The sequence below is a fragment of the Megalops cyprinoides genome, chromosome 5 (assembly GCF_013368585.1).
Source record: "Megalops cyprinoides isolate fMegCyp1 chromosome 5, fMegCyp1.pri, whole genome shotgun sequence".
In the NCBI taxonomy this organism is placed as follows: domain Eukaryota; kingdom Metazoa; phylum Chordata; class Actinopteri; order Elopiformes; family Megalopidae; genus Megalops; species Megalops cyprinoides.
This window is the reverse complement of record NC_050587.1, coordinates 31,624,109-31,648,758: the sequence shown is the minus strand read 5'-3', so window position 1 is coordinate 31,648,758 and position 24,650 is coordinate 31,624,109. Positions and strand designations below refer to the sequence as shown.

Below are 24,650 nucleotides of genomic sequence, written 5' to 3'. Positions count from 1 at the left end.
TTTTCTAGAGCGCGCCCATCTCTCCCAGCAAAGCACCGCCTGCGAAGGTTGAACCTGCAAAGCCTGCAGCAGCTGGAGGGGCCGGGACAGCTGCAGCCGCCAAGGGAAAACCAGAGGAGGTGAAAGCTAAAGAGACGCCAAAGGTAGCTGATTTAGGTGTTTAGTCTGTTCAGAGTCTGCCTCATCGACATCCTCCTTTGATATCCTCTCCATTTTCTCTGTACCTTGTTGGCCTGACTTTCCTTTCGGTCATGGCATCTTGCGTGCATACATATTTACATCCTCCTACTCTTCAGACAGAGAGCGGCCTGCTGGGATTTTCCTGTGTAGATGTGACTGATTATGGTCTTTTCTTCTGTCCTTTGATATGTTCACTGTCCTCACTCTGATCCTCCTCTTGATCATCACTTCATGGGTGCAATCACATTCTTCAACCTCCTTCACATTCATTAGAAATGGCATGGAAATTTAGGGACTTTTCTAGGGAGCAGGGAAAATTTAGAAGAATCCATACTCACCTGTTTTGTGGTACCTCTGGGATCCATTCCCCTCTTCTCTCTCTCTTCCTCTGGGGGTCTTCCTCTCATTCTGCGGGTGCCTGGCGGTTGGGTGAAGCGCTTCCTTGAGCTCTGTCTTTGGCAGGCTTTAACACCTTGTCTGTGCCTTTATTCTAGAGTGTGCCAGCCTCTCAGACCAAAGAGCAGGCTGCAAAGGTTGAACCTGCAAAGCCTGCAGCAGCAGCTGGAGCTGCAGCCGTTAAGGGGAAATCCGAGAATGTAAAGGCCAAAGAGACGCCCAAGGTAGAATACAGATTACTCTGTGGGGAAGTTGTAAGTCTGGTAGCGGTGGGTTTTAGTTGGCCTTTTCTTCTATCCACAGTGTCTTTTCATGTGTCTTCTCTTTGAGTACATCACCATTATAGCATCTTTTCATTAAAAGTATACATTTTTTTCCTTCTTTGTAATGGATGCATGACACTCCTGTGCCACCAGCTAAAATCCTGTTTGTTCTTTCGTGGAACAGAATGGAGTATATCAGACTTATTAGATTATGTGGCGAACTGAGATTGTTTGATTGAGGTTTGCCATTGAGCGCTTCCTTTCAGATATCCGCTGTGGTTTCTGAGGGCTGATAATTATTGTTTAGATTGATTGATCAAAATCTCTTTGAGGGCAAGGATGACTTTGTCTCAGAAGTTCCAAGGAGATGAACATTACGTAATGTCTTTAGAATACATCTATTGTTTTTTGTTTTTGTTTATTTGAGAAACAGCCCTGTGCTCTTTGTGTTTCAAAGATTTAAGCCATTAGAATGAAAATGCTTGAACTCCGGTTCATGCAAACGTCAGACAGAAAGAAGGAAATGTGAAGTTTCTTTGAAAGGATGCATTTCAGGAATAAAATGGTGTGGACATGACAAGGGACCTCATAATATTGAATTGTAGCCCTCAATGTACGCCAACTGGCTTGCAGGGAGATTGGGTGTGTGAGGTCAGCCAGAGGTTATAAGTTTTTCCATTGCTCATTACAGATTGTGTAAATATGTCATTACAGTCCAGCACCCCAGTAAAAGACTACACTAGATCTAGACTTCCTGTCTGAAAAAGTAGGTGGTTTAGTTTATTTTAGGTTTATTTTAGGTTTAGGTTATTTAACTTGTGTAGAATTTCTGCCTGAGCTCAGTTTCAAGTTTTCTGTAAGAAGTTGATAGGTAATCCTGGGGAAAGTGTTTAGTTCAATCAGTGGCCCTTACAAAGCTAAATTTGAAATGCTTGGTACTGTATGTTCAACCACACTCTCTGGATGTTATGTTCTCATGGATCCACCCAATGTGCTTAATAAGACAAAGGTATATAAGTGCCTTTGTTCAGTCTTTATTTGCTTTTCTAGGTGACTGTAGGGATTCTGTTGCCAAGTACTTTTACCTGGTGCATCATAGGCTTGTATACTTTTTTACACAAGAATGAAAAGTGAATAACTATCCACATAGAAACAGCCTATAAAGTATAGGCACAAGTGCCAGATCCAGTACCGTAATACCAATGTAGTTATGGCTCTTTAAGAAAGTTGTGACATAAGAGAGGCCAGTGTTACGACAGTAAATTTCAATGGCAGCTTTGTGTCATCACTAACTCTTCTGGCCCCGTAACTCATTGAAGTGTGAACAAGGCCTTGCCTCATAGTTATTACATCAGTACTGTGGTGTACTATGATAATGATACAGTATCGACTCAGTGGTTTTGTATTTACTTAGTTCAGAACAATAGGACAGTACCGCTGTATAGCACATTGGTACTGTAGTGCTAGCATAGCTTTGTAGCTTTGTACAATATTAAAGCTTCACCGGTCTGGCTCGCAGATCCAAGTGGAGGTGGGCTCTAGTGATGTCACAAAGGCCTCTAAGGTAACACCACCCTTTCTCCCCCCTCTTGCCCTCCCCCTACTAACATTCTGCAGCCTGTTGGTTATCAGTGTCAAACAGAATGAGAAGCATGTGACACATGTCCTCAGTTTGCTGTGGTTTTGTTGTGTGTGTGTGTGTGTGTGTGTAGAAGCATGATGTGGACCCCTTTGAAGCTCTGGCTGATAGTTTGCCCTCCTCAGACCCCCTCGTCCCCACAGCGCCTGTATTCACTGGCCCAGAAGTCAAAGAGGTACTGAGTTCACAGTATGCGCTCTTTTTTTACCTGTTTAAATGTGTGCTTGTGAGAATGTCAGATGAAGCTATACTATGTATGTAAGTCACTGTCAGCATTGATTGAGTGTATACTATACATTGATTGTTTGCACAGTAATTTCTTGTTTGTGTAACACTTGTGTTTATTGAGCATTACTGTGTGTTAGTAAGTGTATAGTAGTGTGTCTGGATTGGATACACAGTACAGTTTATTGATTATGTGACTTGACTCAGTGTGTAATCATGTGTAGTGAGGTCATATGAATCTAATGGAGTGTGTTTTTGCTTGTGTGAATGTTTTAGTTGTGTGTTGTATTGGTATGTGTGTATTGTGTGATTGAATCGATCCTGCTTTTGAAATTTACGGTGTGTTTAAAGTTGTCTGATGGAGTGTGTGCTGTAGCTGTGTTGACTGTGTGATCTGGTTGGGTGCGTAAGAGGGTGTATTGGGATTGCGTGATATAATGCAGTGCGTAACCGTTCGTAGGGGTTGTGCAATGTGGAGTGTGTGCAGGTGTGATCGGTTGTGATCTTTATGCTGGCCGTGTGCTGATCATGTGATCCAGTGTGTACCGTAACCGTGTTGGTTGTGTGACCGGGTCGAGTGCATGGAAGTTCAGTGATGGACTGTCTGATATGATGGAGGGGGTGACACTTCGAGTGGAGTGTGTAACGGCATGTGTTGCTTACCTCAGCATGACATCACGAGTGAGAAGGGAGTGCTGTGTGGGGAGAGAGAGAGCACGCTTCCTCCTGGATACAGGCTTGAAGACATGGTCAGTCCCCACACCCCCCTCCCTGGCCCTTCCTCTTCATCTTCCTCATTTTAGCTCACAGCTACACCCCTGTGTTCTTGCTCGCCATGTAATACACTGGAGCTCTGCATCCAGCAGTGTGGAAATGCCGGGCACATTGTGCAATTGGGCTGCGTTGTCATGTCCAGCTATTGCACGCTTGACTCTGAGTGATACAGGCAAATCTACTGTTGTTACCTTTTGATTGTTGTTACCAAGCTGAAATCGAACTACTCATTCTGCATTTTTCCCCCCAAGGAAAAGAAAGTCCCTCCAGGCAAACGGGATGACAAGCCCAAAGAAATTCCCACGGTAAGGCCACCTGGGTCTGACATCTTCACAGTAACAAATCACCTGTCACAGCGGCTTATGTCCTTTAAGAAAATTTACTTAGTAAACATTGTCTGTGCATGTAGCGACCGATCTTACTGTTGCATAACTGCGTGTGCTATACATGCATGAACTGGGGACATGACCCAAAAGCAATCTGTCAGTTCAAATCCATGCCTTGTGTTATAAAGAACTGCCTTCTTAGGACCCTGTCCTATCACATACCATGTCTATGTTGAAGCTTTTAGCTCTTTCTCTATGTGGTATGAGGTCATGTAGGAACCCATTCATGTATTGCCATACTTCTTAATGTTAAAAGCCTCACTGCTTAAATTGGGTGTTGGCTGAGCAAACAGCTACAAGCTTTGCCCGTGTGACTGAGACCCACCTACTTTAGGCCTGAACCGCTTGGTTCCTGTCCAGACAACTCACAAAGTGCTGCAGACTTTCGCACAAAGTCTGTTTGTGTGGGCAGTTGTGTAGTGTGGTGGTTAAGGAGCTGGGCTTGTATCCTGAAGGTTGTACGTTTGATTGCTGAGCGGGGCACAGCATGATGAATCCTTGAGCAAATTCCTTTACTTGAATTACTTCAGTAAAATATCCAGTTGTATAAATGAGTAATAAGTACAATGTCAGGTATGCGAGTCACTTTGGGTGAAGGTATGCATAAATAAATAACATACCTCTGTCCCATTTTAGGGCTACCATTTGGTTCGTCCAAATTTGTTTTTTTTTCCTTTTTATCTAACTTGAGCTTCAATATCTAGATGTCTTTCAACTGTTCTGTCATATTTAATGTGTAATGCATTTGTTGAAGTCTCCTCTGTACATTAATTTAAGTGCCAATAATGATTAAGTAATGTATTCTAAGGGCTGCACAGAGCAGCGTGGTTGCATTTTTGCTTCGTGCATTGGAGCAGTTGTGGGTGTGACTGTACTTTTCCTCTGGTGTTCAGAGGAACGTCAGAATGTTTTGTTCCGTGCTGCTCCATTGCGGAAGAGTGAACTGCGAGTTACGGGCGCCCTCCAGTGGCCGGCGTGTACACTTGCACGTAAAAAAATAATGCAAACTATTATTTGAAGCAGACATACTGTGTAACAATACGAAAAATATAAAACTGTAATGCAAAATATATTGCTTACATGTATTGCCATGAAAAAGGAAAATGTTGTCGAATTACAATAAGTAGTAGAATGAAAAGTGGAGCAGAGAAAAAAATACTGAAAGGGGGAAAAAAATATTTTTATATATTTTTCAATAACAACAACCAAGTACATTCAAATCAAGGTGTGGACAGCTAAAGACATATGCTATTGAGGAAATGCAGACCTCTTTTTCTGAAGAAGCATGTGTTTAGGAGACAGAAAAAAATGTGACAAGGTGGCATAGTTGTCAACGCTGTGTGTATGTGTTTTATTTACCCAGAAACCCTTGAGCACAGACGAAGCACTAGAGTCTCTCTCTGCTGGCTTCACAAGCTCTGCAGCTCCCATTGCCAAAAAGGAGGAGGCGGTAAGTCTCCAGACCCAAAGCGGTTCAGTTCATTAATCCCTGGCTGTGCAGTGTGTCACGCACCAAGCCCCAATGAGCTCAGTGTAAAAGAATCCATGGCAATAGCACTCACCAGCTCTAGGGGACACTGTGGGTGTCTAATGCCCTGTGAAACCATGGCTGTGAGGTTAACTGTCAGCCTTATTATTAGCCCCAGTGAGCGGACGGATACATTCGGAGAACCCTCCGGAGCCTGCGCTTGCCCGATTCCTTGGTCCTAATTCGAACCCCCTCCTCTACCCTCTCTGTGCAGGTTGTGGAGGATGTTGCCGCCATCGACGCCCTGTCCGCTGGTTTCTCTAACTTCGCCCCACCTCCTGCGCCCACACAGAAGGTAAAGAACAGGAAACCTGAAAACCACAGAAAAATGAATGACATCATTGATCCGCACTCTTAAATATGTAAATCTTATCCACAATATAAGCTGCTGTGGCCATGTAGCATCAGTTCCATGCGTGTAGTCTATTTAGGATTGTATTTAGGATTTTATTTTGGACAGTGCAGATTCAGATTCTGACCAATATTGTGCTTCTTTGTCTGTGTTTCATATACTTTGTATTTATTCAATACTTACACCAGTTAACTGCACAAGCCAACACTTCTGCTTGCATTCCTGAAAGTAGTACAAAAAACCTTTTTTTTCTCTTTCAATTTTTCCTCTCCTCCTCGCTGTCTCTCTTTGCTCTTCCTGTTCTTTCTAAACCCTCCCCAGAAAGCAGAGGACAAGGCTCCTGCAGCTGTTCAGTCTACACATCTCCCCAAGTCACCAGCGCCCCCTGCGGACAAGAAAGCCAAAGTGGAAAAGGTACTGCTGCACCTTGTCCTGTTCAGACTTCACATTAGACACAAAGCTAAGGAGGAAATTTCATATATAGGATGTTAGAGAGCATTGCCGACATACATATGTGCCTCCAGTTGAATGTGAAAGCTAGCAGAAATGACTTTTTTATGACTAATCAAGGCCTGTTCTCTGCCCTCTGTGCCAGGTTGCAGATGACTTCTCACTGATGGGGGCTATGGGATCTCCGACCAAGGTGGAGGAGGTAAGCTACAGAAGGCCTATTGCCCTGCCCAAATGGTTAATCGCAGTCTTCTTTGGAAATTCTAATGGCCAGATGTTCAGTATCTGGTCATGTGAACTTCGACCTCGACTCCCGTTGTGGGTGTTCCTTTTCCCCACAGCACAGGTGAAGGTTGCTGGGAAATTACGCCAGTGTCTCTCAGACTTTAAAGTAAAAGTAAATACATGGTTGAAATGTTGCATTTGTTCACTGCTTCGGGAGGGAAATACAGTTCAGATGTAAATCAGGGTGGGTAACGACTGTGAGTGTAAAAACAAGATGAGAGCAAATTTAATGCACAGTATTAGCACGGATTCCTGAAAAAGTCTTTTGAGAATCTCATTGTATTTCAGTCCTGTATTTCAGTTTATTGGCTGAGAATGAATAGGGCTGTGCATTTCAGGCCCATAAGTGTCCTTCTGTCCTCCCTCCCTGTCCCTAGGGTGCCGAAATGTCTCTGGATGCTCTCAGCGCTCTTGGGGACACGCTGGGTGCCCCTGAACCTAAGCCAGAGTCCCCCAAACTCCGGCCTGAGGACATTGTCGCGGTACTGATGTGGTCTCGTGTGGCAGAATGCTTGATCAGTCATAACCGTTTTGAAGTGGAAGGCCCCGTCTGGAGATTAGAAGTCTGGGCTTATTGTCTGGAGAGGAAGAGCTCTTTTTTTACTTTCTTTGTGTGTGTGTGTGTGTGTGTGTGTGTGTGTGTGTGTGTGTGTGTGTGTGTGTGTCTGTGTGTGTGTGTGTGTGTGTGTTTGCCGCAGGAGGAGAAGCTAAAGAAAGAGAAGGGAGTGAGAGTTGGAGAGAGAGAGGACTCCATCCCGCCAGAGTACAGGTTCAAAGAGGACAAGCTGAAAGATCTGCCTCCTCCCAAAAAGGAGGTAATGCCACTCGCGTATCCACAACAGTTCAAAGTTTTTGAGGAAAAAAAAAAACCTTGGGTGTCAAAATTTCATGCTGACCATGAGAGATCATCACAATTCCCCCTGTCACTGATGTGCCATTACAAAGTGATAACTTCAGAGTGGCAGTGACCTGTAGGATCAATGTATTTGTCCCTCCTTCCCGAAATATCTCTCCCCTCTCCCCTCAGCCCTCGATGGATGCAGGAGAGGCCCTGGACATCCTATCTGGAGATTTTGGGTTTCCTGCAGCTGCCCCTGTGGTCCAGGCCCCCATTACCACCCCCTCAGCTCCCCCTAAGCAGGTACAGTAACTCCTACACCCAAAAGGCAGCTATTTAGGGGCCCATTGATTCCATTGGTGATTGAAGTAAATGCTTCCAAACAAGTCCAGACCTGCTTTTGTGTTTATAGTTTTATTTTGTCCTGATAATATGGGGACTTCTGTTGAATGATATAATGTTGTTTTATAACCTCCTGACTCACTGCTTCTACCTCACCCCCCACCCACCCCCCACACTCTCTCTTTCTCTCACTCTCTCACCCACTTGCACACTTTCTCTCTTTATCTCTCTATCAGCCAAAAGTGGATGAGCTAATGGCTCTTGAAACCCTGGGAGGTGATTTCGTCGCCCCCACAAAAGCAGCTGCTGTCCAGGCTCCAGTGGGCCCCCCCACCAAGCCCCCCCCTCAGGTGAGTGCCGTGCTGTGACCCCAACTGCGGTCGCATACCAAGCACTGTGTGTCCCCTGAGCCACTCACCCATAGCACCGCTCCACTTTGACACATCTCTGCACTGTAGCTTCACCCCAGCAGCACAGTCTGCTTTCACTCCACATAATAATGACTCTCACTGCTGCCCATTCACAGCAATGAAGGAGGCCCTGGCACATTTCAGTCGTATTATTTAGAGCATCCGGAGAATGCTCGTGTCGTGGGGGCACACAACATTACCACTGCTCACAGGAAGCATATGCCATATGCATTCAATGACCCCCCCCCCCCCCCTTGTCTCTGTCTGACTGTAGAAAGCCCCCCACACCTCTCCTCCTGCCCCTGTAGCCCCTGCCCCAGCAGTCAAGACTGATGAGGTAAGTGCACCTTGAGTTTCTTTTAGTCGTGTCACTAACGGAGCGCTTGGAGTTCGTTAAACACAGGGTGTAGCTGGATTGAGTGAGTGTGTGTCAGTGGTCATGCTACTGACATTTGCATTGGTGATTTAGCACATGCTCCTATACAAAACAATTACAAGGAATCGCTGTGGCTTTGGGGCTAAAAACATTGTATTTTTTTCTCATCCCAGGGTGCCGAAATGTCTCTGGATGCTCTCAGCGCTCTGGGGGACACGCTGGGTGCCCCGGAACCTATACCAGAGCCCCCCAAACTCCGGCCTGAGGATATTGTCACGGTACTGATGCAGTCTCATGTGTCAGAGTGTTTGATCCATCATAACCTTTCTTAAGTGGAAGGCCTGTTTGGAGTTTAGAAGTCTGGGTTTATTGCTTGGAGAAGAAGCAGTTTTTAAAAATTTTTTTGATGTGTCTGAAGGCCTGAATACCTCTATGGTGTGTGTGTTTGCTGCAGGAGGAGAAGCTAAAGAAGGAGAAAGGGGTGAGAGTTGGAGAAAGAGAGGACTCCATCCCACCAGAGTACAGATTCAAAGAGGACAAGCTGAAAGATCTTCCACCTCCCAAAAAGGAGGTAAAGCAGTTTACAAACGCACAAAAAAGTTTTTTTGTAAAACAATGAAGGTTCCGCAATTTCATCCTGACCTGAAGGTTCTTTTCCAGTCCCCTTTTCTGGAGAAAGTGTCACTGACACTTAATATCTTCAAGGTGACAGGTTCAAAGAGGACAGGTTTACAGATCTTCCTACTACCAAAAGAGGGGACAATTAGCAGGGACTAGTTTTTTTTTGTCTGACTGAACTGATTTTGAGTGATGCATTTAGTTCATTCACTAGAAGGGGGTGCTTCATATTAGACAGCAGTCATTGGTTTAATGAGATCCTGAGTCTATCTAACTACAACAGCAGCAATGATAATAATTATCTCTGTATAGGATTTTTTTATACAGAACACAAAGCTCTTTACAGCTCAGGGATGACACATGGGTTACACACAGCTGGTGGCTCGTCAAGCGATAGATTTGATCGGTGTATAAAATGAAAGGGGTGATTAGCTGGCCCAATTGAGACAGACTGGCAGTTGGTTCAGGACAGCGGGATTAAAGCCGGGACTTAAGCGACTGGGTTCAAATGTCAGGCAAATCAAATTTGTAAAGGCGTCACCCACGAAATCAGTGATTGGCGTATTTATGGAATCAGCTTGAAAGCCAGTGACAAGAACAACCAATGTCCTGTCTCACCTCTCTGTCCCCCCGCTTCCTTCAGTGTCTCTGTCCCCTCTCCCCTCAGCCCTCGATGGACGCAGGAGAGGCTCTGGACATCCTGTCTGGAGATTTCGGCTCCCCTGCAGCTGCCCCTGTGGTCCAGGCCCCTGTCACCATCCCCTCTGCCCCCCCTACAGAGGTATGCATTTCATACCGAGGACACAAGCAGACCCTTGACCCCCCCCCCCCCCCCATCACAATATTATCTTTAAGATTAGCTTAATCAGGGCATTTGACATAAAACATATTTAATGCATTTTATGGGTATTTTAAAATATGAAATATTATCATATGTTGTATCATTATATTATTATAAAATGTTATAATTTAGATTTATTTTATATAACATGAAATATATTAATAGATCACATATGCATTTATCTTATTAATATTTGTTATGTGTTTATAACTGTAATTAATATTGATTAATAACTTGCCACAGCATTTCTCTCTGCCCATGCTGTAGAGATGTCTCCCAAGACTAATTAATTCCTCTTCCTCTCCCTCTCTCTCTCCCCTTCTCTCTTTGCCCCCCCCCCTCCCTCTCCCTCAGTCTTGCTCAGACTTTGCTCTGGATGCCCTGGTGGGAGATCTCGTCGCCTCTGCAGCTGCCCCCTCAGTCCAGTCTGCTGCAACCCCTCCAGTTCAAGCTGAACGGCAGGTGCTGAGAGTCACTGTTAACACTAACAGCTCCCTAATTCAGTTCTTGCCATGTGCTGTCCAAAGCGCCACTTAATTTTGTCTCTTGTTGCCGCCTTAACCCTGACGCTCATTGTGCCGTTTGAAGTTGTTGAAGTTTGCCGTTCGAAAGTATATCGTACTAGTTGCCCTTTAGGCTGTAATTGTAAAAATCTGATAGTACTGCGTCCTCAAACAGACCTTGCTCTCAGCTGAGAACTGTCTCATTGTGGAACTGTACACATCCTGTCCCCGTACTGTCGCTGTACCTACTGTATGCACTTTTGTAAGTCGCTTTGGATAAAAGCGTCTGCTAAATAAATAAATGTAAATGTAATTGCTTAAGGATTACCTAATGTCCCAGTGTTTGTGTCACAGTAATACGCATACACAAGCACACACACATGCACACATTTACATTTACATTTATTCATTTGGCAGACGCTTTTATCCAAAGCGACTTACATAGGTTACAGTTCTTTACAATGTTATCCATTTATACAGCTGGATATTTTACTGAGGCAGTTGTGGGTTAAGTACCTTGCCCAAGGGTACAGCAGTAGGGATCGAACCGGCAACCTTTCGGTTACGAGTCCTGCTCCTTAACCACTATGCTACACTGCCGCCCACTGCCGCACACACGATAACAATCACATATATAGTCATTATATATTATAGATATAAAACTTCAGTAATAATCTACTCATATTTAAGTGGTATTGAATACCAGCTCTCAACACCAAAACACACACTTTTGTGTGAAAGGCTGTGAGGTTACTTTACAGAGTATCAGCGTCCACGTCTCAATCACACATGAAGAAATCACATGGTAGTAACTCATAACAACAGCGTAGCAACACAACATTTGTGCACCTGCCCTCTTAATGTTTGTAATGTTTTTGTCATTTTTTTTTGTCAGTTGTCTGTAGGGACGACGGATGCTCTGGATGCTCTATCGGACACCCTGATGGACACCACCCCCGTCCCCGAGCCCGCCCCTGTCCAAGTCAAAGACATTGTTAAGGTGGGCCTCTCACTTCAGCCAGCAACCTGCAGGGAGACCAGCAACCTGCCAGGGCTTTCGCCCCAGATACTCACAGATAGCAGACAGCTGGTTCTCTAATCATTTCCTGCTGATTCACACAGGCTTTAGTATATGTTTATCGATATCAATGCTATTTTGCTGTCTCTGACCAGCTCTTGCCAAAGCATCATTCTGACTTTGCACTTGCACTTTATTTATGTGTCTGATATTTCAATGAATCATAGGCTATTTTCCAAGCTGCTCAAAGATGAAAACGCAACACAGCTTCATGTTAGTCCGTGAACACAGGAACCATGAACATGCCTTGTGTCTGCACTAATTTCAGGAGAAGAAAATAGTAGAGGAAAAGGTGAAAAAGACAGGAGAGAGAGACGACACTCTCCCACCAGAATTCCAGCCCTCAGAAAAAGACATACAGGTAACCAGTAAAACTGTCACCTTAAGTTATTTGTTCGCGCAGGTTCATTCCAAAACCCACCTTGATATATTTTTTTTCTATTAGTCACCTTTTCACCTGTACAGTTACACATAGGAATTTGCTGGAAACTGCGTGGGCTGCTTGCAAGCATTAAGATTGGTTTTGCTTTTCTTTCAGGAAATGGAGAAGGCTAAAGCCAAGGCCAAGGCAGACGTTAGACCTAAGAAGGTTTGAATCCATGTGGAGAAAAGTGGAATATTTATTTACCCTACAGTGAAGGAGTATTCAGGGTTGGGCCCTTTGTTCCTTCTACCCGGAGTTAGGACCTTCTGCTCAGTGCGGCTTTCCGTGTCCCCCTGCAGAAATCCATCGATGAGGCTGCTGCTCTTGAGCTTCTGTCCGATGATTTCTCTGCTCCAGCTCCTCCGGCTGCTCCAGCTGCTTCCCCGCCCAAAGCATCAGCAGCAGTAGCTGGTCCCCCAACGCAGTCGGCTGCTGCCTCTGCAGAGTCACCGGTATGACACATTCTCTCCACTAGATGGCGTGTGTTGACAGTTGTCAAAATAAGAAAAAGCAACATGTAATTACAATGTACGTGCAAAGAAAGGGAAAGATTTGATTATTGAACAATCCTCTCCAGTGTGATTGGTTGTTTGACAGAGTGATTATTTGGTACCTTTATTGATTTTTTGCCGATAATTTGATTGACTCATAGACTCATTGACTCATAATTGATGGATCGATTGCTTTACTGACGGAGTGAATGTTTTGAGGACTGGATGATTGGCTCATCAAGTGATTGACTGACAGATTGATTTATTCATACATTTCAGAAGGCACCAGGCCCTGTCTTGGACGCCTTGTCAAGCACCCTGCTGCCAAGTGCCATGGAGTCCCAGCCCAAAGTCCAAAGCCCTGTGTCAGAGAAGCCAAAGGTAGGGAGGGATGCGAGGGAGAAGAGGGAACACAGATAGTTTACTTTACAGTGCAGTCTTTTAAGAACTGTCTTCATATTTCCGCATGAGTGTACATTCTGGAATTATACCGCACTGAAGGGATATGTTAGTTAATGCTGACGATGTCAGAGTGCATTCTGGGAAAACTTACTGGGCTTTTTTTCACTGCAGCCCAAGAGCGGAAAGTCCAAGTCTAGATCAAAGGTAAGAGTTGGAATTTTTTTAATATAATGAATATGTATACATATATATATATAAGAAAGTCATAAGGTCTTGGCACGGTATGAAAATATTATCCTCTGCGATCTTCCAACCTTGGTTCCAGAAACAGGCAGTGGAAGACACGTCAGCCATCGATAACCTGTCGGGACAGCTAGGGTCTGACGTGGTGCCCACCTCGCCCACTAAAAAAAGCAGTAAAAGCTAGACCTCTGAGGTAAGGGGCTTTGGACACATTCATTTAAAAAGACACAAGAGCTTCAACCGAACACAGAAATATTCCTCATAGCTGCCTGCTATCCTGATATTATTCGCCCTTGTCTTGTTTCTACATCATCTCATTGATGTCATCATCTCAGCATGTGCTTTCCTTGAGCTTGGAGGTAGTCTACATTTCATACTGAGTTTTAATTTATGCAAATGAGAAGAAATATGATCTTTTTTTCCAAACCTTTAAAATTGACCTATATCAATGTATTACTAAATGTTAAATTGAAAGTGTAGGTAATATACAGTATTTTAACATATACTAAAATATAAGGTGGATATTTTGTAAGATATCAGTTACTGTAACTTTGGTATATGCATTATTATTACATAAGATATACATTATATTTTACAATAATACTGTATATAATCGTAAAACTACGATTTATGAAAAAGATAAATAAAGGAGGCAACATTTTATACAGGATGGCCTTAAAGCCCCAATCAAAGTTTCAAAGTTACATATATATAGTTATATATAGTATATATAGTTACATATATATATATATATATATATATATATATATATATATATATATATTATATTATATATATTATATTTTCACATATAAAGTGTTAGTACTCTATTTTAGTTTCACATGTGGCTCAAGAGGAGCAAAAATAGTTTGCTGAGTTCAGTGTGTTTTGTCCAATGAGATTAGTGCATGCTGTCGCTTTGTAGTCACGGTCGTGATTTTTGTTTTGGTTTTTGCAGGTTCCTAGTGCCAAACACTTTCCCTGCTGCCTGACGACCTTCGCGAATGTATGGAGCGTGGGCACCACCGCAGGGAGCTGCTCTGACAGAACTGTTCTCAAATTTTTTTAAGGGTTGAAAAATATAGAAGATAAAAAGCCAATCGTGCTCACACAGTCTGAGAAACGCCTTTTCTGCTTTATTTCATACACGACAGAAGATTGTCGCTGCTTCGGTTTCTAGTTTACTGGCTTTTGATGTTCTCCTACAAGAAACCCAGAGGGTCTCCTCCTTTCACGGGTGTCCTAGTGATTATGGTGTTGCTGTCCGAAGCTTACCTGTTCTCAGCGTGTGGGGCAAAATCTATGGGAGGCATTGCCTTCCTACTGGCACACAGTGCTCTCTCAACGTTTCTGTACGGTTTTAGAAATGTTTTGGGAACAGTGTGTGCCGGCTGGGTGTGTGGCAGTACAAGGGTGAACAGAATTTTAAAACTTGTTTTTACATTGTCAGAACATGGAACGTGGTGAATGAATCTGTATTAGGATGTAATGGTGCACAAGTGCTGAGTGTATATTCACTGATCTTTATACATTGTGGATCAACTGATAGTGTGCACAGTCAAGTTCCATCCAGATGATATAGAGGTCACTTAACCTGCCAACATGACTCCTGAAAACATGACCACTGGTATGAGTTTCCTGTTTTTAGCACCATGCAAATAAAGACACTAGTGTACAGCACAGCGTGTATAGGTATTAAATACATTTAATTCACAAAACCAAGGTATGTAAAGGATCTTACAACAAATTATCTGATTTATTACTTTTTTAAAATTGCTGCCATTCTCATTTTTCCATTTCATTCTTTTACACAACATATAAAAGAAGGGGCTGTTTGTGTATACTGATAGGCTTTTAAATGCATGCATCAGTTTCCTGAAGTGCACTTAAGGATGATCCCTGCAGTTCTTGTGGATACTGCCACTGTGTTACACTGTACACATATCTTCAGCTGGGTTAAAGTTATTACCAACACTTAAGTGCATAGTATTACATTTCCTTCCTATTGTTTTATTAAAGATGCATCTCATTTAAGCAGTAGTGAGTTTATTGAAAATAACGATAATGCAATGTTTGGTTTACAGAGCGTTGACCATGGCAATATGACGGTTTTTTGGCTCTTCCGTTAATGTTTAATCAGTTTACCCATTACGAATAGAAATGTTGCCTTTGTGCCATCATTACCCACGTTATGGTTTTCTTTTATAATCAAATCCACAATGTAAGTTCTTTGTTCAAATTGCCAACTAAGCGGCAATGTTTTAGGGAATTGGAATTTTGTTCAGGTGAAAATCGCAATAAAATGCAAGGACCGTTTTTGGCTGAGTTGGATTCCTCTCCAAAAATCTAAAATGCATGGGTACTTCATTCAATCAAGTTCATCCATTAAATTTCTAAGACAAACTGCACGTTCGTATATGTTAAGTATTTAAAAACTGCACCGTTGTGGAATGACCTTTACTATTTTTGGAAGGGTTCCTGTTTTTATGTATAACGAACGTATGGATACTAGAAGAGTGTGTGTGTGTGTGTGTGTGTGTGTGTACACGGGGTTTGGCATGTGACAACCGTTGTTCTGGGAAGAAAAAACCTTCACACAATCTGCCAACTGAAAAGCCGAACATACGTATGCACAGATCAAAAGGATGATGAAGGCGCCTTCAAATGAGTGACGTCACTACCATAATGTATAGGCTGTCAACCACGCACTTTTTATTTTTTTATTTTTTTGCAAAAAGCAGTTGTCAGCATAATGCGCTTCTTTTATTTACCACATTTTGCTGAACTACTTTGATGGGTGCAAATTGATGCATTGAAACATTGAAATACATTGCAATCGGCTTTTAACTTACAATGTTTTTTCTTTTAACTCCACATGCCTGAGAATCACTGCACCGTATTTTTTCAGTGCATCTTTCTTGGACTTTACGACGCAAACATAATAAACTCACTTTCTTTCCATTGGCTCTACCTGTAAAATCACGTTAAACATTTACCAAGGACATGGCTACTTACTTTGCATTTGTTTTTTTAAAAATACATTTTCCTGAAAATCCCGTCAATTGTTTAAAGATAACTGCAAATATTGTTGAACATGAGGGAAGACAGCCCTTTGATGAAGGGTCTCCTTCGCTACATTGTGGAAGACATTTTAGATAACTGTTTGTGTTGATTGGATTTGAGTATTTTTCTCTTAACCATGGATTACAAAGCGTCGTATAAAAACCAGTAAAAATAAAAGGAGTATGTAGTTTTATCGTGTCTATTATTGTAAGGGAACGTTCATTAGATAACGCTGGAAAAGTGTTGTAATTCTACTTTTCACCACAAGGAGAAGTAGCCTAATAAATTAATGGAGACAATAACCATTCTAGATAATGTAAATTGACTGTAGCCTAAATAAATAAAAACAAGACAATTGCCATTTTGAAACATACGAGCGCATTTTTTAAAAATTTTATTTAATTTTTGTAAAAATGTACAAAAATAATGATAGCTAACATACAACAAAACAATTCACAGGTTCTTCACAGTCATATAGCACTAAGATAAAACCATTTCTTAGAACTGGTGATGACTCTTGAAGCAGTTTATCTACAAAGGTTCACTGTTCTGGCATTGAGTTTTGTGGTCATGTTACCAAGTCTTTGCAAGACCTACTTTCACAATCTATGTGTACATGCTGAAAAACATCAGGTAAAAGAGTCACTCTCTTGAATGCACGCCTTTGTACTTCTGATGTCAGTTGTCCCTTACTGTAAACATTTTAACGCAGATTTTTGGTGGTGAATGAGAATCAAAAGCGGAAAAAAGCTAGACAAAAATATAATTGTTAAATGTTAGATTTAGTGTGCACATTTGAACTGTTACAGAATTAAATTTCTCAGGTTGAATTATTTGTTGAATCGCATCCGCAAATTCTCTGAGCAAGTATGTAATATCTACAGATAATTGACCTGTATTGACCTGATAGATATGAGTGAGTGAGTGAGTGAGTGAGTGAATGTGTGTGTGTGTGCGTGTGTGTGTGTGTGTGCGTGTGTGTGTGTGTGTGTGCGTGTGTGTGTGTGTGTGTGTGTGTGTGTGTGTGTGTGTGTGTGTGTGTTGCTCTAAAGTGATACCCATGCAGACAAACCAAACTGAAATGTCCGCGGCTTTCTGCACGTAATCTGGGGGTCTGAGGCAGAAGATGTGGTGATGGAGCATCTTCTGCGGGAGCTCGATTTCCCAGTAGCAATTTCACCCCCACTACCTACCCAAAGGGAAAGCATTGTGTAAATAGATATTTAATAAATATTTCTATATTTATTTCCTTTTTTTCAATACAAATTAATAATTAGTATTTACACCAAATGTTTGAATAGAAACATTTGGTGTAAATAAATAGAAATTGTTGTCAGTTGTACTTCAAATTTCCTCCTCATGAGTCCTTTTCGACTAACTCAAAAAAGTAAATCACAGGCATGCCACACCACCACGTATTGAAAATATTATTCTAAATACAGTAATTTAAACTATTATAAAAAGGGAATGGTTTCTTGGTTTTTTTTACCCTGACACCCACAGGCGTCTGGTTTATTGGGATGATCCAGGCCTACCTTATATGTCGGTCAGACGTATCTGTCTGGACTGGCCTGACGCACTCGTGCTTGGCTTTTCGGCCTGGGCAAAAAAAGGCAAAACATGAGTATGCCTGAGTTCTAGTAACTACAGTTGTAGAATTCAAACAAAAGATGACTCACCTTCTTTTGTAATGGTGGGGGCATCGCCTTTTTCTCATCCCTGAGGTAATTGAAAAGTAAAACAAGAGCAACAAATGTTTTCTGTGGTACCTTCACCAACATCATTTTATGAGCAGTTACAATTGGATGACAAATTGTTTAAATAGAGGTAAACTGGAAGGCCAAAATGTAATACTGCTGTATGTACAGGATTACAAATAGGACTGACAGTTTTACTGAAGTACTGTCATGGATGGGGAAGTGTAACAGATAGACATGGCTGATGGGTATGGTACTTACGGTTGCAGTAACAGATGATGATGATGAGGATGATGAAGAGCAGTCCACACCCACCAGCCACTGGGGTCCAGATTATCCAAGAACAGCTCGCTGTAGTTTCTGAAAAATAAATATGGAAGTGTGTGTGTGTGTGTACGTGTATGTGTGCATGCGGGCGTATGTGTCTGTGCATGCAAGTACATCCGTGCACATGTGTATGTGCATGGCAAGTACTGATAAATGGTTTGCTACCAACAGCAGTGGCTGTTATTGCTCCTTTGTGCATGTCCTATTCTGTGTGAAATCTTTATGAATGCTTATGGATGAAACTTGATTGAAATGATTTGATTTTAGGGCTGTTTGCCAGCTGTAAAGAGTGCCAAAGGTATGTTCTCAGCTGGGTGGTGGTCTGGTTTACAAAAGGATCAAACTCTCCTATGCCTGCGCACTGCATATACAGCTGACTCAAACTGCCTGGCCTTGCAGACCGGAGTGCCTGTGCTGTTTTCCAGCGGTGGGGTGTTGAGAATCATTACTTCAATGCAAGGAATCTGTCAAATCCTATACTGCACACTAAGTTGAATAAAACGTCACACTGCATTCTCAAAACACCTAAACAAGCGAAGGCAGCTATTCCTTCTACATCGGAAAAATATGCTGAAATAGAAGAGATGCTTGATTCTGCGTTTCGCCGGTTTTAATGCAAGGCTCACTCGAAGTTAAACTTTAGCGCGACAATCATCGTTCTATAATATATAATGCCTGACTGCAGTCCGGTGAGGAAATACTTACTGTAGGTATTCGTTCTTTCCTCGCACTGGCAAGGTTCCCTGGTACACTTGAGGACAGTGTCCGCTGCTTTTGTGGGAGCTTTCTTTGTTGTCGCCTTAACGGTTGGTTTTGGCTCTTTGGAAACGAGTCATAAGAAATTGACATCATTGGATTATAGCTGTTTAACTCACTTATACAGTTTTATATGTTCATTGTATTGCAAATGCTACTAATTATAGTATAATTACCACTATAACTACCAAGACTACATAATAATAATAATAATAATAATAATAAACTATTGGTGATTTATCTTAGTGTCATTAATATTTTTAATTAATATTTACCATTAACATTACTACTACTACTACTGCTACAACTACTACTACTACTACTAATAATAATAATAATAATGATAATAAAAGAAGAAGAAGAGCAATTATTAACAAATTAACAAATTTGTCGAAAAATACCTGAAAGTCCTTCAATGCGCGTTGCTTTCCCAAAGTGCAGCGCATTGTTGTTGATTGAAGCACAGCTGTACAGTCCAGCGTCTCGTGCCTTTTGGAACCCTTTCAGGATGAGGATGTTGTTGTCAATCTTTTTACTATCGAAAGGTGCGTCGAGGGTCGTTTTTACCTGGCCACTACTGGTGAAAGATGCTATGAAATGTACACCTGTCTCCTGGACTCGGAACCAGAGTACAAGAGAGCCCTTACGCGACGGCTCACACTTTAAGTTCACTTCGCTGTTCTCAGCAAATTCGATGTTAGCAACTTGATGTGTATCTGGAAAAAAACATTTAAAATGGACAGTGAAATTGCGAAATAATGAAGGTATAAGGTTGGTAATGGTTTGATGCCAATTTGATTTTATTAGTTCATGAACATTTAAAATGATTTTAGAAAAGTCAATGTGTTGATATGCAATGTCAGTGCTTAAAAATTAGTCCAATTACTCCAATTACCAAATTACTCCAATCCATGTACCATCAGTGGAACAAATTCACACACTTAACGCGATAAAACCAGAGCAAACGAAAAAATAAATTCATATGAATAATATATGCATATAGACGATATGAAATAATCTGCGGTGTCGTGGTCGATTTTTTTGTAAACAGTTGTTTAATCGTGTGCTTGACTCAGCAGAAAAAATAGCAAATCACACCATTATGTGGTCATTATGGGCATGCATATTTATCCTATTCATGTTATGTTGTTGGTGTTTTATCATTTTAAAAACGATTTATGAAATATACTGTATATATAGATTTTATACGTCTTCACATGAAATATGCCTTCGCTGGTTTGTGTTTCTGCCTTTTTTCCCCAAAACCAATTTTAATAATGGACGTCCGACATGTGTTGAAAAATTCAATTTACCACATTATTTCAAGTTAAAATACTTACTGTTTTAGCAGTAGGCTAAATAATAATCCGGTTGTTGTATTGCTACATTTATTGTGTAGTAAGTTGTTAACTGCACAGAACGATAAACTGGCAATTAGCGGCTGCATTATATGGAGCGTACTTACAGTGAAACAGGATCAGGACAAATATCTCCAACACGTGAGACATTTTCTTTCCGTGTGCCAATGTTCTTTTTCCTTCTGGAGTGACGTTGAGTTGGTGGAAGAAGAAAGCGCGTCAAGGTATGGTCTTTCTCTCTCTCTTTTTCTCTCTCTCTCCCACTCTCGTGCTCAGTGCAGAGGAGGAGGAGGGCGTATGATACTCTTTCAGCCTGCAGTAGACTTAAAATAACATTTGTCCTCGGTCACAAAAGACAGTGAATGGTTCTGTTGCGGGGCCCCCAGGTTGTTAAAATACCTTAAAGAAAAGCTTGTGGCTATCGGTGCGTCGCACAAGCCTTCCTATGACAGGATTCTTGTAATGCAGTATAGCCTTGAAAGAACATTGCAGTCATTTTTTTTCAGAGCTTGAGTAATTCGCTTCATTAATTGTAAAGGCTAATATATATCCAGGTGAATTTGCCAGATGTCACTGGCATCATCCACAGGTGAATTTGCCAGATTTCACTGACATCATCCAGACTGGTGAACACGGCTGATCCTGCCAACTTTAGAATGATACTATTCAGCATTGGAAGTATGTGCTTCTCTCACACGACGGCCTCGTTTAATGTTTTTAGGTCAATACACATGCAGGTGTTTCCTTTGACGAATAGAACCATTTATGTCTATCATTGAGTGCTCTCTGAAATTTGAGTTGAAAATGAGCAGTTCCATTCTTTCCCGTTTCTTTGTGTCCAACAACCTCTTGACACTCCAGATGACGGTCATTTACATATCTGATAAACGTGCTTAGAGTGCAATGCAAAGAAAACAGCAAACTACAACTAATACGGTTCACACAAACAAAGCAGACGTTCAATCAAAAAGCATAAAATGACAACCCTTAACCAGTCCTCATAGGTAATACAAAAAAAAAATCACCAGACAATGCATAGAAAATTAATGATAGTGATGATGATACCAATACAAACCAAGAGCAAGGTGTTATGTGGTTGCTTATAATACTATGATATGATATTTTCCATGTAATCAGGGGCTGGCACCCCAGTGGCTATCTTGTTACCTAGGATGGGGATTTGGAATGGGATAAGTTTGTGATATTGTGTATTGCATGTAATAAAAAGGTATAATTTAGTTGCTAATGCTATTTATTTCCACAATTAATCCACTTGCGGAGGCAGCTAGCATAGTGGTAAAGCAGTGTGGGCAGCAATGTAGCATAGGGGTAAAGAGCAGGACTTGTAACCAAAAGGTTGCTGTTTTGATTCCCCACTGGGGCACTGTTGTACCCTTAGGCAAGGTACTTAACCCAGAATTGACTCAGTAAAATGTCCAGCTGTATAAATGGATAAAATTGTAACCTATGTAAGACGCTCTGGGTGAAAGCATCTGCTAAAGGATAGTAATGTAATAATGTAGTAATGCAATGCTACCTCCATCACCATAAGGGAAGGGGCACGGGGAGCCAAACCTAATCTCCATCACCCCAGTAACAGCTTTGATCCTCACCACATCCTCCTGATGACGTGGGGCCTTAAGTTAAAGCACACATGTAAAATAAGTGTTATTGCATGAGTGTTGCAGAGCGCACCTCGTGCACCACCGGGTGGTCTGCACAGGCTTGCACGGCTGGAGCCCACCAATCAGCTGCGCTCTGCACGTCACTCTGCGTTTGCACTTAACCACAGGCCCGCTCCGCGCTGTGGAATCAGACCCCCCGGTGACAAAAACAAGGCCTACTTACTGTAAATAGAGAGGCAAATCAATGAAACGTATGAACGAATGCAAAACTTCCACAACACGAAGGCACACGTTACTATTTCATTGTTTTACATGGGTGAATGACTGGATGTGAGCCTAAATATTCCCACTGTAGGTGTTGTTGTGTCATAAATAATGCATTGCTTCTTATCAGATACACATCATATTCCGCTGCCAGTTATTGTTCTCAGCTTGTTTTGACCAGAAGAGCATGAAGTTGCTTAGATGTTAATTGCAATATATATTTTATTAAATTTTTTTACATTTTATTCTACTTTAATTGTTTTCTGAATTTTGTTTAAAATTGCATTTATAAATCACCATGGAAATTGTCATTGTCTGACAATAATAGCACTACTAGTCCTACTAATAATAATTTTAATAAATAATAGCCCTAGCTATTGTATTATGTTGGGTATATTCATTAAGAGTGACAACTATACGTGGATAATACATGTAATCTTTCATTTATTTGAAACTGCTCAACCACGATTGCTCCAGATGATCTCAAAAATAAAATTCTTTTTTACATCCTCACAACTAATTTAAAAGCAGTTATTCCATTTATATAATACTTTTGCAAGTGGGTTACACATTTCATTCAGTCTTAAGAGCTGATAAAAGTTGCATCAAATAATGACTGATGTAAATAAGATCACACAGAAGGATAGCATCTCACATAGAAGTTAGGCACAGCATCTCAGTAGGGCATGGCACACTATCTTTGCACACGTGCCCCCACTGTAAACTGCATTCCTTATTGGGACTCAGGTGTCATTGCTGATGTATAAAAATAAAACTGATACCACACCACATCCTGCTTCACACTGTTAGAGATGCATGCTTTAAAAACAACTCATAACTCTCTCCACAGCTAGGCCACTTGGCCTGCATTCAGGGAGCGATTTCAGACAGCAACGGCATGGCTCCAAAAGTGAAAACGTCCTTTGGACGTGAGGCGTGCAGTGAAAATAAGGTATTTGATTTCATGGTAACCTCCTAATACATATGCCACAATGTTACATAAAGTCTGCACGTTCCAGTTTAATTCTATTGGACTGCACTTGGAGCATTAGACCGGATTTGATTTTTTTCCCTTCATATTTGTGCAAAGATTTAAGAGGAACATGAAAAAAAAAAAACAATTAAACTGTCAAAGGAGGTTGTATTGTCTCAAATTTAGCAGGGACACATTTGTATCAAACATAGAAAGAAAGTACAATTAAACATATTTGCATTTTTCGACATGTTGAAAATATCCATATTCTCTTCTCAAATCCCCCATCTGTTATAAAAACTATTTATTTTATTTGTTGTATTACCTGCAAGCAAACGGTTCCAGTAAATGTCTTAAGATCATTTCAATTAAATTTATCATTATGATGAAACACTGTTGTATTTGAAACACGCAATATTTGACACTCATCTAATATAGCGGCAGTAACTAAATTTCTAAATATAATTTTGCATGCTTGGACAATGATAATAATTGATAATTCATTGTACTTTGCAATTATTTTAGCATTATTATCCTAATAAAGGACTGATACTTCTCACCCATGTTACTCAAGACTTTTAACTTGTTTTGTAGAGATTGATATTTATACATTACTGTTTTAAAAGATATAAAAGAAATCTCATTTTGGATGATTCTTGTAAACAATGTATGGTCATTGGTGCTGATCTGCTCTGGTGAGTCTGAGCATTGAATTAGTGTATATCGCCCCCTTTAGAATAATGTACCACATTGCAGGTACCCTGACCTGACACTTTACCAAAGCATACAGTATGTTGAAATGTATCCATACATGTATCCATCAAGTATACACTTGTCATGCAGTAAAACCAACTGAAATTCATTTAATTGGAAACCAAGACATGTAAATACCTGTGCTGCTTTCACATTGAAGTCCAGTGACTCTTATTTACAAAGGGACACTACATCACAAAAGCATGTTTCTTTAAGTTTGGAAAACATCACCCTAATGCTATCAAGGAAAAGTAGAGAGAAATCCCATGGAAACAATGTGTTGGTGGACAGAGGCCAATTCTGTGTTGTTACTCCTGAACCACAAAGCACTCTATTACAGCATTTTACCTTATCTCTTATATTCCATCAAACTGCGGTTTTATGTTCATATTCCCCAAAACTGAGATGGGAGAATGATCACCAGTGCATCTGCATTATTTGTGGACATACTTTCCCTGGGGTTTAGCTCCAAGTATACTCTTACCTTTTCCAGAAAAAGTAGTAATACTGCGGTCAAATTAAATATTTCATGCTAAATGACAGTTGTATTTTAATCACCTGTTTTTTTGTTTTATTTTTCAGAGTACAGCAAGTGCACTTTAACCATGATAGGTACGCTAGTTCTGGAGACTACTGAGAGTATCCATTTTGCATTCCCCATAACGTTGTTTACCTTTACCAAAACAATACAAACACCTGGTATTTTATTATTCTTGTGATTATGTGATATTCCAAACAGAAAATGGTTTTCTAAATATGTTAAACATTTAGTTTAAGTTTTATGTTGGTT

At 41.1% G+C, this 24,650-nt stretch overlaps 2 protein-coding genes across 20 annotated transcripts in view; one reads left to right on the top strand and one right to left on the bottom strand.

Annotated features, from left to right (window-relative positions):
• cast (calpastatin) overlaps positions 1-15,464 on the top strand; it is a 53,925-nt gene extending 38,461 nt beyond the window's left edge. Inside the window, exons 7-32 of one of the 19 annotated variants that reach the window (XM_036528414.1) lie at positions 9-143; positions 675-800; positions 2,552-2,653; positions 3,372-3,452; positions 3,729-3,782; positions 5,227-5,313; positions 5,606-5,686; positions 6,065-6,157; positions 6,339-6,395; positions 6,856-6,960; positions 7,177-7,293; positions 7,506-7,619; positions 7,895-8,008; positions 8,343-8,405; positions 8,618-8,722; positions 8,899-9,015; positions 9,730-9,843; positions 10,258-10,365; positions 11,302-11,406; positions 11,753-11,845; positions 12,023-12,073; positions 12,208-12,360; positions 12,679-12,780; positions 12,973-13,005; positions 13,127-13,237; positions 14,003-15,463. In XM_036528414.1, coding sequence (XP_036384307.1) covers positions 9-143; positions 675-800; positions 2,552-2,653; positions 3,372-3,452; positions 3,729-3,782; positions 5,227-5,313; positions 5,606-5,686; positions 6,065-6,157; positions 6,339-6,395; positions 6,856-6,960; positions 7,177-7,293; positions 7,506-7,619; positions 7,895-8,008; positions 8,343-8,405; positions 8,618-8,722; positions 8,899-9,015; positions 9,730-9,843; positions 10,258-10,365; positions 11,302-11,406; positions 11,753-11,845; positions 12,023-12,073; positions 12,208-12,360; positions 12,679-12,780; positions 12,973-13,005; positions 13,127-13,228 — 2,412 coding nt within the window. In that variant the 3' untranslated portion in view covers positions 13,229-13,237; positions 14,003-15,463. Of the gene's footprint in view, positions 1-8; positions 144-674; positions 801-2,358; positions 2,404-2,551; positions 2,654-3,371; positions 3,453-3,728; positions 3,783-5,226; positions 5,314-5,605; positions 5,687-6,064; positions 6,158-6,338; positions 6,396-6,855; positions 6,961-7,176; positions 7,294-7,505; positions 7,620-7,894; positions 8,009-8,342; positions 8,406-8,617; positions 8,723-8,898; positions 9,016-9,729; positions 9,844-10,257; positions 10,366-11,301; positions 11,407-11,752; positions 11,846-12,022; positions 12,074-12,207; positions 12,361-12,678; positions 12,781-12,972; positions 13,006-13,126; positions 13,238-14,002 lie in introns of all 19 variants that reach the window. The other 18 variants (XM_036528417.1, XM_036528421.1, XM_036528419.1 and 15 more) reach the window with 18 other exon arrangements.
• A 1,643-nt stretch (positions 15,465-17,107) lies between these two features.
• On the bottom strand, positions 17,108-23,671 carry cd8a (CD8a molecule). The gene is made up of 7 exons (XM_036529965.1): positions 23,668-23,671; positions 19,289-19,603; positions 18,781-18,950; positions 18,066-18,333; positions 17,787-17,826; positions 17,643-17,706; positions 17,108-17,296 (listed from the first exon to the last, which is right to left on the bottom strand). Exons 1-6 carry the CDS (start codon positions 23,669-23,671, stop codon positions 17,655-17,657), a joined length of 849 nt encoding a protein of 282 aa, XP_036385858.1. The 3' UTR covers positions 17,108-17,296; positions 17,643-17,654.
• Between the last annotated feature and the right edge of the window lie 979 nt (positions 23,672-24,650).